General features: G+C 58.7%; 1 protein-coding gene across 1 annotated transcript; it reads left to right on the forward strand.

Annotated features, from left to right (window-relative positions):
- Positions 1–276: 276 nt before the first annotated feature.
- On the forward strand, positions 277–15,105 carry CRIP2 (cysteine rich protein 2). Its single transcript, XM_071565573.1, has 8 exons — positions 277–412; positions 9,982–10,076; positions 12,066–12,123; positions 12,575–12,715; positions 12,897–12,965; positions 13,377–13,471; positions 13,760–13,817; positions 13,961–15,105. Exons 1-8 carry the CDS (start codon positions 370–372, stop codon positions 14,026–14,028), a joined length of 627 nt encoding a protein of 208 aa, XP_071421674.1. The 5' UTR covers positions 277–369; the 3' UTR covers positions 14,029–15,105.
- The last annotated feature ends 170 nt before the right edge of the window (positions 15,106–15,275 follow it).

Consider the following 15,275-nt stretch of genomic DNA (forward strand, 5'->3'; position numbering starts at 1 on the left):
TGCAACTTGTTTATCATGTTTGTTTCTCCGGGCAAGGGCAGTCGGGAACACGCACGTTCCGACTTTGGACTTTAGGGGTGAGAGACAGGACGTGAGGGTCGCTCAGCCCGCCAGGACCGAGCACCTGCTGCGCTGGCTCCGACCCCAGCCGAGCCTAGCCGAGCCCGGCCATGCAGCGTGATACGGAGTGTGGCTGTGCCGGGCCGGGCCGGGCCGGCGCTCGGCGGGGCCCCGCCCCGGCTCCCCCCGGGCAGCGGTGGCGGCGGGGCCGGTGGGCGGGGGCCGGGCGGAGCGGGGCGTACGGCGCGGCACATCACAGCACGGCTCGGCACCGCGCGGCGCGGCTTGACTCGGCTCCGCTCTCCCGCCATGGCATCCAAGTGCCCCAAGTGCGACAAGACCGTGTACTTCGGTGAGCGCATCTCCGGGGCCAGGCCCTGCGTCCCCCTCCCCGCGCCGAGACGCATCCCCGGGACCTCAACCTGGTTCCCCTACACAGAGCCGGCGCTCATCTCTGCCTTCCCTTTCCCCGAGTCCCAGTGCATCCCCGCCTTCTCTTTCCCCCGCCGGGATGTGTCCCCGGGCCCGCCGTCCCCGTGGCCGGCGCATCTCCTGGTCCCTTGTCCACCGCGGTTCCCCGTGGGACGCACCCGGAGACCTGGCCGGCAGCAGCTGCTTCTCCCCCGCGCCCCCCCGCAGCGGCCGCGGCCCCTCTGCTCTGCCCCTCCGCCCCCGGACCCTCCCCGCGCTGTGCCGGGGATGCTGCCGGCTGGTTCTGGGGTGGGGGACACGAGGGGTGTGGGTGACGGGACCCCGGGTACCTTCCCCTGCTCTGGGTATGTGCCCGCAGCTTGGGGTGCTGCGAAGTGGGGTGGCTCATGTCCCCAGGTACCGGCTGGCTTGGGTCAGGGGAACCCAGCCCACCCGGTACGGAGCTGGTCGGGGGCTCCCATGATCCACGGGTCTCCTGGGGCGCAGTAGCTGGCGGTGGCAGGTGCAAACAAAACCTCCTCCCATTCCGTTTCTTCGATTCCCCGCAAACCTGGCCCCAGGTGTGCCCTTCACCCCTCCCTGTCTGGCCTCGCAGCCAGCCCTCAGCGGGCTGTGCCCGTCTGGGCGAGCTAATGAAGGGTTTTGGGGTTTCCACGGGACTTGTTCAAAGGCAGCGCCAGGGCTCGGAGGTCCATCTCGGCACGCCCAGGCTGGGTTACGGCAGCAGCGAATCCCTACAGGTCTGCGAAGGCCCTGCGTGGGGTTGTGGCTGGTCAGGGTCTCTGGGAACCGGGGCTGGGATGTTTCCCGTCGGGCACCCCGGGCTGAGGGCCGCCGCCTGGCCTGCAGAAAGCCGGGGGTGAGTGGGTGGAGGTGGGAGCAGGGGCTGGTCCTTGGTTTTGGTGCCTCGCTGATGCTCCCCATGGAGCTACCCCAGCCCGCAGTGCCCAGCCGGGAGCCTCCCTGGGGGTGACCTGACCCATCTGCGACTGTACTGCAGGCTCAGGATGGATGGATCCAGCACTCCAGCCCGAGTTGCCTCCTGGGACCTGCTGGCCACGGGCTGTCCAGCTGGCCTGGCATTGCCTCCCTTCCCCCCTCCCTGCCCATCTCTCCTCAGTGCTCCGGGGTCCAGCCCCTGTTGCCTCAGCGCGTTTGTTTGGTGGATAAATACCAAAGGGTCCTGATGGTGCCTGAGCATTGGAGGCATTGGTGCTTTCATTCCTTTCCGGCCATCTCCAAGTAAACACAGGGAAATAGGAATTTGCTGTCTTCCTCCTTTAAATAAACTTATTTGTGTGGGGGTGGGAAGGGCTCGGCCCCTTGGATGTCTTTCTTTGTGTGAATCTTTTCCTTTTTAAGCAGAAAATAGTGCCCGCCCAGCCAGCTGGGCACCGACCCGGGGTCAGAGTTGCTCCTGCCTCTCCAGGAATGAGCCTGGCCCGCATGGGGGGTTGGGGCTGGGCTCAGGGACCCCCCCACCTCGCCTGGGGAGGCCAGGCTGTGCCAGGAGGAAAGCACCAGCCCTAGTAGTACCTGTGCTCTTTTTCTCTCCCCATGTGCTGGGGGGCCTTGTGGATCTCCTGCGGGGGTGGTCTGGGCGGGGACAGGGCTGTACCCCCGCCCCCAGGTGCCTGCCGGCTTTCTCCCCAGGAGGGTTTCTGTAGGTGTAGTGGTCCCTGTCCAGGTCTCTGCTGCTCCGTGGCTCCCCGTGCCTGCCCTGCGCGGGGACACCTTGCCTTACAGGCAGGGAGGAGGCAAGTGCCTGGCAGCGGAGGAGTGGCAGTCCCTATCCCACACCTTCCCCCAGGGATTGCCACCCCTGCTGCCCCTAAGAGAGACTGGGGGGTGAGTTGAAATGCGAGCAAGCCAAAAACTTCTCTGTGCTTGGAGCTGAGATAGGCTGGAGCATGGCCCTGTTGATGCCTTGAGCTTTTCCCTGAGAAACCGCCCAGGGTCTGGCAGAATAAACCTGGGTCCGTTTATTCAATCCATAAAAGCTTAGATGCAAACTTTGAGCTGCCTTTCTGGGACACAGCTCCTGGGCTTTCTTCCCGATGAACTGCATGGTTTGGTGGGAAGGCGATGGCAGCTCTGCGTCCGGGGCTTGGTATCACTAGTGAATTCCTCGGCTGGTCTGAAGCTTAACGGGAAGGTGATTCATAAAGCCCCGCTTGTTTGGGAGTCTCCTTGCCTGTGCTGAATGAACGCTGGCAGCTCTAACTTCTCGAATGCCTGGGATTGCAGCCGTGGGTCATGTGTGAAAAATGCCGCCGTGTCCTGTTCCTGGCCCCGTGCAGTGACAGACTGGCTGCCCAATGCCAGCAGTCCTGGGTACCGATGGAAAACTTATTTCCAGCATGCCTGTTGCTTCATGCTCCCTGGAAAAATCCATCGGGCTCCTCCCTGTTCAGTCAGGAGGATGTGGGCGTTTCCTGAGCTACAGAATGAGCTTTTTTCCTTTAAAAAGCACAGGGAAATACAAAAATAGTTTTCTGGCTTTTTTCTTTCTTTCTTTTTTTTTTTTTTTTAAAGCAGGCTGAGGTCTGTGACATTGTTTCCAGGAACGGCTGGGGCTAACTTTCCCGCCTTGGAGAGGCTGACGGGATGAAGTGAATGTTTAACTGGAGGAGCAGCACTGCTAGTGGCTGCGGGGCGGCTCCCATCCCGCGCTGGCAGGTGGCAGCAGCCTGGGATTGGGTTTAGGTTATCACTTCTGGCAGGAAGCTCCAGAGGGACCAGAGTCTCCAGCAGCCAAGCAGCCACACGTTTCCCCAGCTCCCTTTTGCGCTGCTAGCCTTAAATGAGTTTTGCAGGGTCACCGGGAGCCCTGGCCAAGCCTTTCCGCCTCCTGTCCTTTCTTCCCAGGGAACTGCGGGGGATTGGGGCAGCAGGGGGTTTCCTGTTTTTCCATCTCAAGCACAAGGCAGAGAAAAGCCCGAGGGATGTGGCAAGCACACGTGCAACAGGGTCCAGCAGTGGGCGGCTTTTGGGGAGCTCACTGCATGTGCTGGGGAGTGTGAGGGCTGGTGGGAGGCTGCTGCACTATTTGTTTGAAAAGGGGCATCCTAAAAGCAAGCGGGAGTCACTCAGTAGCCCTCCAGGCTTGTCCCAGCTGTATCTGCAGCCATAGATTGGTTTGCTTGGTGGAGTGCCAGAGGGGAACTAAGGGCATGGACACATCCAGCTGGGAAGCAAGAAGAGTCCAAGCCCAGCATGCTGCAAGGGCCCCACAGCAGATGCCTGACCCCGTGGTCACACTTGGAGTGCAACAGGACATGGGGTGCAGTGCAGCAGGACATAGGTGAGGTGTGGGGTGCTCTCCCGGCACACCACTGCACTGGCGAGTCAGCCCAGCGAAATTCAAGCTGCAGAAGCTGCTCTGCAATTAATAAGTAACCGCTGTCCTTGGCTCTGGGCACTGGGTGTTGGGAGACAGTGGGGCAGGGGAGGCAGGAGGGCTTGATTTCCATTACAACCATCCCTAACAAAGGAAGCAGCTCTTCAAGTGTCACTGATGTAGCCGTCAGCACATCAGTGTTGGCACAGCTCTGGCTCGAGAGCACGGAGCTGGCTGGGCTCCTTAGGGAGCTGCCTGCTCCCATGTCTCAGGGTGGCTGCTCTTGAAACACACATGGACCTTGCAGAGTGGTAACTAAGGATGCTCCACTTCCCTGTTTCCCGTGCAGGGCCCTGACGGGGGGGAGGGATGCCTCTGTGGAAAGCTGAAGAGCAGGCTGATTAGCATTAGCTTTTCCCTCAGGAAAACAGCATAAGCTATAGAATATGATCTGTGGGAGGGTGGGACGGGGCAGTATGAGCTCTGAGTCCCCTTGCTCTTGTGGACTGTGCTTTGCTGGAGCTGCTGGTACTCTTGCATGGTGTGGTGGAGGCATTGCCAGCTATTGGGGGCAGCGCTGCTCACAGGGCCAAGGGTGCTGGAGGCTTGGGGCTGGCAGATAAGCCTGGCTAGTCCTGAATGACTTTGTTTGGTGTCTGGATTATGAAGTCCTGCACTCAGGTCTCAACTCCTAGGCAATCAGAGATCCTTGTGCTCCTGTCTTCCTTCCCTGTCCCTGGCAGGAGCACAGAGTTGGGGAGAGGTTGATGGCACTGGAAAGGAAAGGCAGAGCAGGAACGCCCAAGCAAGAAGTAATGGAAAACCTGTCACTGCAATGCTGCAATTGTCTGAGAGCCTGGGGTGTGTGCTGTGGTGCCATTCTTGGCTGTGCTGGGATAGTGGTACCCGTTGCTCATGTCAAAGGTCCTGAAGCAACCAGGGAGGTGATTGTGGGGAGAACTTTCTCATCAGTCTGACATGCACCTGCTGGTGAGGAGCACCAGTGCTGCTGATGCCCCTTTCTGAGCATCCTTTCCTGCTGCTGTCTCTGTTCACACTGTGTTGCCCACAGCCCTGGGGCCAAGCCTTGTTTGGAGCTGGGGGGTGGGCAGCAGGGTGGGGAGGTGATGAGTAGTGGGGCTGGAGGGGCACTTTGACATGCTTGGCTGCTCCAGGATGTCCCAGAATCCTGCTTTTGCCAAAACGGGCCATGAAATAGTCTCATCCCCCTGGCACTGCCTGCCAGAGATGGCATCTCAGTGTGCAGAAGCAACACTGCTCTTGGACCAAAAACTGGCCAGGAAGTGGTTTGTTTGTGTTCTTTTGTCTGTGCCTGGCTCTCACTGGTTACTGTGTCCCTGGCTGTGTGGCAGGTGAGGGGAGGGCTGCAGGCTGCCAGGGCTTCTGCTGATGGCTGGGATCCTGCCTGCCATGCCTCACATGCAGCGATGCTATGCTGCTGGAAAGCAGCTGATTTCTTGGGCTCAGCCCTGGCTGAACCCAATGCCTGGCTAGAAGCACAGCTGGTCCTCTCCCAGCACAGACATGGCTGAGCTGCCCAACCTCAAATGTATCCCGTGCAGATGCTGCTTTGTGAAGCCCTGGGGAATATGGAGAGGGACTTGCTGGAGGCTGCCCTGGCTGTGTGAACCAAAGCGGGAGGTTGAATGCTCACAGCCAGGAAAGTGCCTGCAGTAGGTGAGGTTCTGTCAGAGTAGAGGCAGGGAGCAGTGGGGTGGATGGGAGTCATGCTGTGCATCAGGGCGATGTCTGGAAATCAAACAGCTCTTGAGTTCACCTGAGTGACTCAGTTACATGGGGAGTTGGGTCCTGGGGAAGATCTTGTCTCTCCACTCGGCTGGAAGTGGGAGCCCCTACCTGCAAATATTCCTTGTTCCCTTGGGCTGTGCTATGTGGTGAGGCTGTACAGAGCTGGCTTTGTTGTGCAAACAAGTGGCTGGGGCTGGAGGACTGCCTTGCCTTGCCTTGCTGTAGGGAAGCTAAATATATATGTCTTGGCCACAAAATCAGGGTGCAGTGAAACCATCAGCACCAGCTGTGGGATGGGGGAGAGCAGCTGCCTGGCCATGCCTGAGGAGGGCCGGGGGCGGGGTGAAGGTGGGACAGGGTGAGGGACAATGGGAAGGCAGCGCAGACCCTTGGCAGGGCAGCATGGCTGGGATATGGCCTGGCCTGGCGTGGCAGGAAATCCTTAAGCTGTCCCTCCACCTTCTTCGTCTCCTGGCCACTTTGCAGGGAACTGGGGCCGGGATGAGGCTGCCGGCTGCCTGAGCTCTTGTCTTTGTTTCCAGCCATCTACCCAGCTCCTTTCCCTGCACTTTTCTCTTATTCCTTTGTGTCTGCAACTGCTTTGAAGCACATCTTCGAGCAGTCTGACAGCATCCCTCTCCTCCAGGGATGCCAGTCGTTGGATCCCTGTGAGGGTTTGGTACCCTTATTGTCAGACTGGGCTTTGTCAGCCCTTCCCCGTCCCCTCTCAGGGCTGTGGTGGGATGGATGGGGCACAGCCCAGCCCTTTGCAGAGACGCAGCTGCAGCTATGGTTGCTGTTGCTGCTGGGAGCAGCGCTGACGTCAGGCTTTGGAAATACCTGTGCGAGGGCTTTTAGAGCTGGCTCGGCGGGACTGGCGGGACAGAAACTGGGAGGAGGGATGCTCCCTTCCCATCCTGAGTGATGCGCCCACCTCTGGCCTGCGCCAGCTGCGTTGTCTGGGCACGGCAGATAATTAAAGGATGAGCCGCGTTGTCTCCGGGGTGGGGCTGCCGCGGAGCTATGGGAACAGTTTGCCTTGACTGCCCCCTCCTCGGCTGCTTTCCTGCTCCTGGCTTCCGATTTTACCCAGCTCTGTCAGTGTCCCTTGTCAGTGTGGGCTGCACCCCCCGCAGAGCAAATCCACCTCACAGCTACATCCTGCACGTACCCTTCTCTGCCTTCACCTCTGCAGGGGCATTCCTTTGGGGAGAAGTTTATTATGCAAGTACCCACGGCGAGGTGGGTAACCCAGGGCTGCCAAAACCCCAAGTCACACACATGTGGCAGACGCCAAATTCCTGCAGCCAACTACCCTTAACTCTGTCGTTCCAGAGGGTGCTGCACTTTAAATTCAGCTGGTTTCAGTGCAGCATCTTGCCCTGCGCTGAGTGTGTAAGTGCGGGATCCAGCAAGCGGAGCAGGATGAAGGTGCACTCGGTGCGTTGCTGGGAGCATTCAGTGGCAGAGGCTGGGTGTGGTGCGACATCTGCACCGGAGCCCCGTGCCATCCCACCCTCTCTGCGCAGAGCTGGACGCAGCTCGGGCACTACTTTTCCTCAGGCTGCTTTTGCAGTGCTGCTGGTGGGGTGCCCCCTGGAGTTGGTGGCGTGAGGAGCGGAGCTCCCCCCAGCAGATCCCCAGCAGCAGGAGGACATGGCCAGAGACTTTTCCTCTGGAGCTGATGCAATGGTGGAGCAGATGTGGCCGGGTGACAGGAAATCTGGGCGCTGGTTCCTTCCCTCCGCAGTGATTTATGGGATGGCGTGGCCGCGGGCGGGACGCCGCTGCTCTGGAAAAGGGCTGGGGTGGCTCCAAGCTGCTTCCTCTGTACGGCGCGAACAATGCCTCCTGAAAAGCCATTCCGGCTGTGCCGGTCCCGGACGCATCCCCCGGGAGTCCTTGTTTGCAGTCAGAGGATGCCTGACCAACCTCTGCGCGGCATTTCCATCCGGCGACAAGGGGCAGCCCCCGTGGTTCCAGGGCTGCCCTTGTGCCCCGCGAGCACGGTGGTGCGCTGGGCCACCTCCTCCCTCCTGCCCCATCCCCTGCCAGGGACTGTGAGTGCCAGTGAGATCCCTCTTGCTCTGCCCTGCCCAGGGATGTGTTGGCGGGGAGTGGGGGAGGTAGGTGCATCTGTCAGGAAGGAGCAGGGATTTACTTACAGCTGCTGAAGTATTTTATGGAGGAGGGGGATATTGCACGGGAGCAGGAAGGAATTGGTGTGGGCTGTGGCCAGCTGTAATTGCAATGACCTCTGGAAAATACCTGATGGGACTGTCCTCCTTGCGTTGTACCCTCGGCCATGACGCTGCTGGGTCAGGGTGATGGGGGGAGCTGGGGCTGATGCAGCCAAAGTGCAGCCTGGCCTGGCTGTGCATCCACTGTGACAAAGCTGAGTGGTTCTTTGGCCCTGAGCCCCTGGCTCAGCTTTCAGCCCATCACGCTCTGTTGCCCTCCCCGGTCACCCTGGCCAGGCATCCGATCTTGGCAGGGAGGGCTGGGAGGACTCAGGGCTCCTGCAATGGCCCCCAGTCAGCGGTGTGCTGAGACCTCTGTGTCCCCCTTGGTTTTGGTAAATACTTGTGGGGCTGAGGGCTGTGTACCCGGGGTCTGGTCCCCTGCTTCCAGAGACAGATGAGGGCTACAGAGGAAAGGAAGGACAGGGTCTGGCCCTGGCCCCTTCCTTGTGTGCTGCCCAATGTGAAGGGCTGTGGAGATACGAGCCCTCCAGAGTCACTGAGTTTGGCAGGGCCAGCAGGGATTTCCAGGCAGGCACAGACCCCCAGCTGTGGTGGAGCATCCCTTCATCCTACTGTTTTCTCCCGTCTGGGTTTGGTCCAACAGCCTAGACTCATGCATGGCATCACCAGGAGGTGGGTTTATAGCTTCTTCCAGCTGATGTCAATCCCCAAGTCCATCTTCATGTGCTAGCTTGGGGATACCCTCAGAGGTCTCCCTTCCACCCTAGTGCAATGGCTCTGGCTCTGACCACTGGTGGTGCCCTCCCCTGCCACTGGCCACCCTGCTGTGTGCTGGGATTAAATTTTTGGCTGGTGATGGTATTGTTTCAATTTATCTTGGCCCTGTGGCATGCCCGAGATGAAGCTGTTTGCCTTGGGAGGAGGGTGGCTCTGGAAGCCAGAACCTGCCCTCGAGGAGCTCTTGACCCCCATCTTGACCTGATGCAAACAGGTGACATTTGTGGAGGTCCTCAGGGGCAAAGACTGACATCACAGATGAGGTCTTCTGGTAGAGTGGGGCCAGCTCCGGTTGCGCCTTTATTTGCTTGTTAAATATTTTATTTGGCTCTCCTGATTTAGTTTTACGGTGGCTTTAACGGCCTCACAGTCTTCCAGCTGTCTCTGCACATGTGCAGGAGAGAGGGAGGGCAAGCAGGAATCAAGGGTGGGGGCACAAGCCAGCCCTCAGCCCCCCCAGGAGCTGAGAGACAGAAGGGAAGCTCAGGATACAAGGAGCACTGGCAGCCTGTGCTGCCTCCCAGGGTGCTTCTGCAGACATACAGCTTGAGGCCAGCTAGAGGGATTGTATTGGTTATAACCAGTCTCGGAGCATTTGCCTTCTCTGAATTTGCCCGCTGATACTTTGAAACTGGTTTTGGTGCCAGCAGTGAGTTGCTCTGCAGGTTCGTGTTTGCACATGGATGGTGCCTGCATACCCATCTGCATGTTGTGCCTGTTCCCAGGCTGGGGGCGAGGGGGAAGCAACCGCATGCCCAAGGGACAGGTGTTTTCCAGGGCCAAACGTCCATCCTGAGTGACAGTGGAGCCTGTCTATCATCTCATCCTCCTAGGAGCAGCAGCAGGAGCCCCTCTGGCCGAGGGCTGGAGCTGCAGCTGAGGCTCCCTGGGGAGCTGGAGCAGCTGGGTGTGCGTGGGGGAGGCATGACTAAAACGGGTGGGGTGGGCATGGAAACGCCAAATATTTGAATGGGAGCACAGTCATTCAGGGTAACGTGGTGGGTAAAAATAGACACAGCAAGTAGGAAGGAAAACGCTACCGTTGCTGGACTGGCTCATGGGAAAGACCATCTGTGGGATTGCAGCTGGGTGGGTGTCCTGGTTTCAGCTGGGATAGAGTTAATTTTCTTCTTAATAGCTGGTGCAGTGCTATGAGGGGATCAGAGGCTGTGGGGCTCTGTCTGTGTCCATGTCCCTCAATGGCTACAGTGAGCCTGTGGGCTGCAGCACAGTGGTCCCTGGTACCTGCAGTGTGGCCGATGTGTGCAGTGTGCTGAACAGCCCCTGTCAAGTGCAGCACCCCTCAAGTGCAGCCCCTGTGGTGCCTGAAGCATGACTTCCTCATAGGCTTTAGCAGGTGCTGGACAGTGGCTCACCCCTCTCTCATGTTCCCTGCAGCTGAGAAGGTGTCCTCCCTGGGCAAGGACTGGCACAAGTTCTGCCTGAAGTGTGAGCGCTGCAACAAGACCCTGACCCCGGGTGGGCACGCTGAGGTAAGAGCTCTGCAGGGATGGAGGGGGTGGGAGCTGTGCTGGAATGCATGAGGAGCCTGGTAGGCTCTGCTGCATCCCAGTGATGGGGACTTCCAGGAGTAGGGCTGGAGCAGGTATTGATGCCATGTGAATGGGCTGTGGCATGTCCCTGTCGCATGCAAGCCTAGGGGTGCACACTGTGGCTTCAAACACTGCTGTTGCAACTCACGGTGCTCCAGAGCTCTTCTGCACAGCCCTGGACAAGCCACAGAGTGGTGCTGGTACCACATGTGGTGTCCCAGCTGTGCCACCTGGGTGTGGTCTCCCAGGCAGCTGTGTCAGGGCTCAGCATGCCCTGCTAAGCACTGGAAGCAGCTCTGTGAACTGGGCAGGCTTGTTTGATCGTCACACAGGCTTTGAAGGCATGTGGGTGCTGAGAGCCTGCACTGACCTGTGATTAAAAACACCAAGCATGGGGATGCCTGGGTTGCCATGGTGATGTGAGTTCAGTATTAATGTGCTCTCTATGTTCTGAGGTTTGTGCTGGAGTATAATGCCGTGACCACTACCCAGCACTTGGGAGTGTGAAGGTGCTGTACTGGTGGTGGCAGGTGTTCAGCCTTGTGAGCAACTGTGTTTTTCCTGTGTGATGCCCCAGCATGACACCCAGTGCCCTGGATTTGCAAGGCACCTGTCATGCCACAGTGTCACCAGCTCTTTAGCATGGTTTTAGCAGGCAGCACAGCTGGGGAGCAGGCAGGTGGCAGCAACAAGGACAGCTGTGCTGGCTGCCACCAGCTAGTGGGGGAAGTGGGGCGTGTCCTGCCAGGGAGAACAGGGCTGCATGGGTGGATCTGTGCTTCAGGCCGGGTTAAGCCCAGATTTGCTGCTTTTCCATATAAGGTTGGATTCTACTCCCATGGGGGATGACAGCCAAGCCCCCACCTACTGTGCAGACAGCAGATTTGACCCTTCTCTGCTTTTTCTCCCTCCTTTTGAGGAAGCTACGTTGGAAAGGTGTCACAGGGAGACCAGCTAAATGTTTATCCTCTCCTCTGGCATGGTAACATTGCAAGCTCACTGATATTTATGCCTTGCAATATTTTGTAGCTGCCTTTGGCCAGCCTGCAGCCTGCTCACTCCCCTAGCCTTACCTCCAGCCATCCCAGCCCTCGCCTTTGGCACAGCACCACACAGGAAGGCAAGGGAAGGGACAGCATCTCTGCTCACCCACCACCCTACCTGTTTTGGGCAAGGAGTCCTTGCCTTACAGCAGAGGGGATGGAGGGCAGGAGCATGGGGCAGAGACAGGTCTGAGATGGTGAGTGGAGCTGAGCAGGCGACGGAGCGGATTCTTGCCTGAGAACGGGCTCCCAGTGGGTTTCTTAGGCGGGGCAGTGTGTGTGGCAGTCCTGCTGGCCCCCAGCTCCAGCCACAGACACTCTTTCTTTTCTCTTGGACTGGGTTCCAGCTGGCCCATGAGAAAAGGCTGTGGGGAGCTCTGAGGCTTATCGCCTGCTTCATGCCTTCCTGTGATAATCACCCCAGACGATAGTGGGGTCGATAGCAGCTGGGCTGGACCAGTGCCCATGTGGGGCCTCTGATCTCAGGCCAAGGCAAGGGGGAGGTGAAGCTCAGTGCTCTCACGGTGCTTTGTGCACCCAGTAATGGCCTGACTATGCACAGGATGCTGAGAGGGTGAAGTGATGCCTTGCTGGGTCCTAGTCACACACCACTGTGCCTGGAGATGTCTCTTGGCTGAGCTGCTTGCTGTGAGATCGTGGTGGCTCCAGCCCCATGGCATGGCACAGACAGAACAGCCTGAGTATTTGATGTAGGTGAAATCCCTGAATGCTCAGGTCAGGTTAGGCTGTCACTTCAGTCCCACAGCTGGGTGTGTTTTGGGGGGTAGGTAGGGCCATGGTGGTCTCTGAACACCAGTGGGGATGAAAGTGATCCTGTGGGAACTGGTCACTGCTCAGCCTCCTAACATTAACCCTTTCTCCCCAGCACGATGGGAAGCCCTTCTGCCACAAGCCCTGTTATGCTACACTGTTTGGCCCCAAAGGTACGTCCATGTCCCCCATGCCTGTGCTCAGGGCTGCAGGAGGGGCAGGGGCTATGTCCCGTCAGTCCCCACTGGTGGCCTCAAAAATATCTCAGGAGCCAGGCTAGCATCAAGCCAGCAAATTACAGTCCCAGCCCTGCTGCTCCCTTGTGCAGAGGGAGAGGAGGAAGGAAGGAGGGAAGGATTCATCTTGATGGCTGTCTTTTTCTTTTTTTTTCTTTAATATGTAGAAAACAAATTCTCATTCAGACAGAAGGTGGAGTCACTCTCCTATCCCGGAAGTGGCTGGAGAAAGCCTGGGTCAGGAGAAAGCAAGGCGGGGCTGAGATGCAGCAGTGATGCAGTGGCCCTTAGCTCAGTGGGGCTGGGGTGGGTGGTGCAGAGGGCTGGAGGGAGGATGGAGATCTCGAGTGCTCCCAGGTCATCACAGTCTCTTTCTGCCCCTCTGCAGGGGTGAACATCGGCGGTGCTGGATCATACATCTATGACAAGCCGCAGATCGAGGGGCAGACTGCTCCAGGACCCATCGAGCACCCAGTGAAGGTGGAGGAGAGGAAGGTGAATGCCGCACCTCCCAAGGGACCCAGCAAAGGTGAGGGACAGGACAGGACAGGCAGCCTGGCCCTTCACCATTGTGGGCAGCTGGTCTAGAGCCACTTCATTTGGCAATGGTGTGGGGTGCAGTGTTTGTGTGTGTGTGTGGTCTTCCACACCCATGTGTCCTGGCTGAGATGTTGCACCACTTCTCATGCCCATGTCCTCTTTTCTTCCAGCCTCCAGTGTCACCACCTTCACTGGGGAGCCCAACATGTGCCCTCGCTGTGGCAAGAGAGTCTACTTTGGTAAGGTGGTTAGCAGGCAGTGGGTGATGCTTCAGAGTGGCATGGCCCATGGTGCTGGGGCTCCGTGCAGGACCCCTGGGGAATGCAGAACGGCTGGGACAGGGGTTTGGATCAGTGATGGGGTTGGAGGCACAGAGGATGTGCCTGAGGAGCCTTCAGGGGTGGGTCCTCTTGGATGTACTCCTTGCTACAAGGTTTTATCTGCATTGTATTCTCTGCTGTGGTAATCACTGTCCTCAGCCTCCTGTGAGGCAGCGGAAGGGGTAGGAGAGACTGGGTTGTACATGTCTGTCTTTGGATTTTGAATGTGGAGGTGACATCCCCATGGGGAGTGCTCCCCCTTAAGTTGCAGTGCTCCCCCTTAAGTTGCTCCCCCTTAAGTTGTGACCCTCCCTTCTTTTCCCCCTCCAGCTGAGAAGGTGACTTCACTGGGGAAGGACTGGCACCGTCCCTGCCTACGCTGTGAGCGCTGCAGCAAGACACTGACCCCAGGGGGCCATGCTGAGGTAAGGGTGTCCCTGTCCCAGGATCCCTGGGCAGGACACATGGGCATGCTAGTAGGGTATGGCTGAGCTGAGCTGTGCCAGGCTGTCCCAGTTGGCAGCCCCTGCCTTTGCAGGAGGGCAGGGCTGGGAGGAGCAGCTCCTCAGCCTAGGGGCGTGCTGGAGGTGCTGGGGTGTCTGCAGGTGTGAGAAGAGTGGAAGGGATGCCCAGACAGTGGGCCATGTCCTGGGGACTGGATTTTCCCTGGCCTCTTGCCCCAGGTGACATGGTTCTCTCTCTGCCTCACACAGCATGATGGACAGCCATACTGCCACAAGCCCTGCTATGGGATCCTCTTTGGGCCAAAGGGTGAGTGCCGGGGGGCATGTGGGATGGGGAGCCAGTCCAGGGACATGTGCCCTGTGTGGGCTGCCATCTGGATGCATGTGCCATTGCCCAGAGGGGTCATCTTCAACCTGGGTCCTCACCCTCTTGCATCTTCCCTTGTGCAGGTGTCAACACTGGAGCTGTGGGAAGCTACATCTACGACAAAGACCCTGAGGCAAAGAACCAGCCCTAGATGGCCATCCCCCCTCCTGCCTGCCTGCACGCTCTGTGCCCCCCCATACTAACCTCCTGCTCACAGCCAGAGCAGACTCTCACCAGGCTGGCCCACAGAGTTGTGCCCTCTCTGCTGTCTCCACTCCGGGCAGGACAGCCCTGCCCCTGGGTTATATCTCATAGTCTTTAATATAAGCTTCAGTGTTTAAAGGCAAAGACAGAAGGTATCTCTGGTAGTTCCCAATGCACTCTGCCCTCCCCAGCCCTCCCACCAGTCCTCCAGAACATGGGAGGCAGCAGGGCAGGTGTGGGGATGTCACTGTGCAGAGGAAATGGCAAGTGGCACCCAAGGGACTGAGGATGGTGGAGAGGAAGGTGGTGGCAGGAATCCCACCATGGGAGGGTGCCCCATGCTGTCCTGCAGCTGCTGGGGATGGGGGTGGGGGGTCAGGGTGCCCAGCTCTGTTCCTCACAAGCTGCTGGGGATGTGTGCCATCTGGCAGTGCTGCCATTCTCCTGGCTGTCCTGGGCTCCATGCCCTGGCTTTCACTCTCCCCAGGGTCCACAGCTGACCCTGTCTGCTGTTGGGTCTGGCATCTCCCTACATCCCCACCTTTGAATCCCTGTAAGTGCACCCAGGAAGGTGCACAACCTGCTCTGCTGACTGATTTAGATTGGTGCCCTCCCCAGCCTGATCCCCCACTGGAGGCAGAGGCTGGGGCCGTGGGCACCTGGCAGCTGCAACCCTGGTGTAGTGGGCTCTCCCCACCTTTGGAGGACAGAGCGCATTGGGCTGGAGGCTTGGCAGCAGGATGCCCGATTGCTTCCTAGAACCGGAGGTTTCTCGTTGTTGTTTATTTATAACCAGTTGTAAATGTGCCCCTTGCTTTGGAGAATGACACGTGTTCCCATCTCACCTGTCCACCCCTGTGCACACCCACCCTTGCTGCTGTCCAGGAGGCTGGGGAGTGGGCTGGTGTGGGGGACCCGCCAGGGCAGCAAGCCCTGCGTGCCAGCACTCTGCTCTCTCTCCAGGCTCCCTGTGCTGTTGCAGGGCTGACTTTTGTTATTTGCTGACAATAAAGGTTTTGAGAGATGTGTTGTGCAGCTCAGCTCTGGGCAGAGGCGGGGTAAGCTGTGCACACCAGAGCATCCCTCTGGTCCCAGGAACAGTGTGGGACGTCTGCCACTATGATCCTATCCCAGGTGGCTTCTCCTGTGGCCAGACCAAGCAGCCTTAGCCTCAGCTGAGCCTGAGCTGCCCAG

This window comes from Pithys albifrons, chromosome 10, assembly GCF_047495875.1.
Source record: "Pithys albifrons albifrons isolate INPA30051 chromosome 10, PitAlb_v1, whole genome shotgun sequence".
Taxonomy (NCBI): Eukaryota; Metazoa; Chordata; class Aves; order Passeriformes; family Thamnophilidae; genus Pithys; species Pithys albifrons.

Coding starts and splice junctions, on each gene's coding strand:
- CRIP2 (XM_071565573.1), top strand. CDS start 370: ATGGCATCCAAGTGCCCCAAGTGCGACAAGACCGTGTACTTCG. Junction 10,077..12,065: donor CCCCGGGTGGGCACGCTGAG/GTAAGAGCTCTG, acceptor CTTTCTCCCCAG/CACGATGGGAAGCCCTTCTG. Junction 13,818..13,960: donor GATCCTCTTTGGGCCAAAGG/GTGAGTGCCGGG, acceptor TCCCTTGTGCAG/GTGTCAACACTGGAGCTGTG.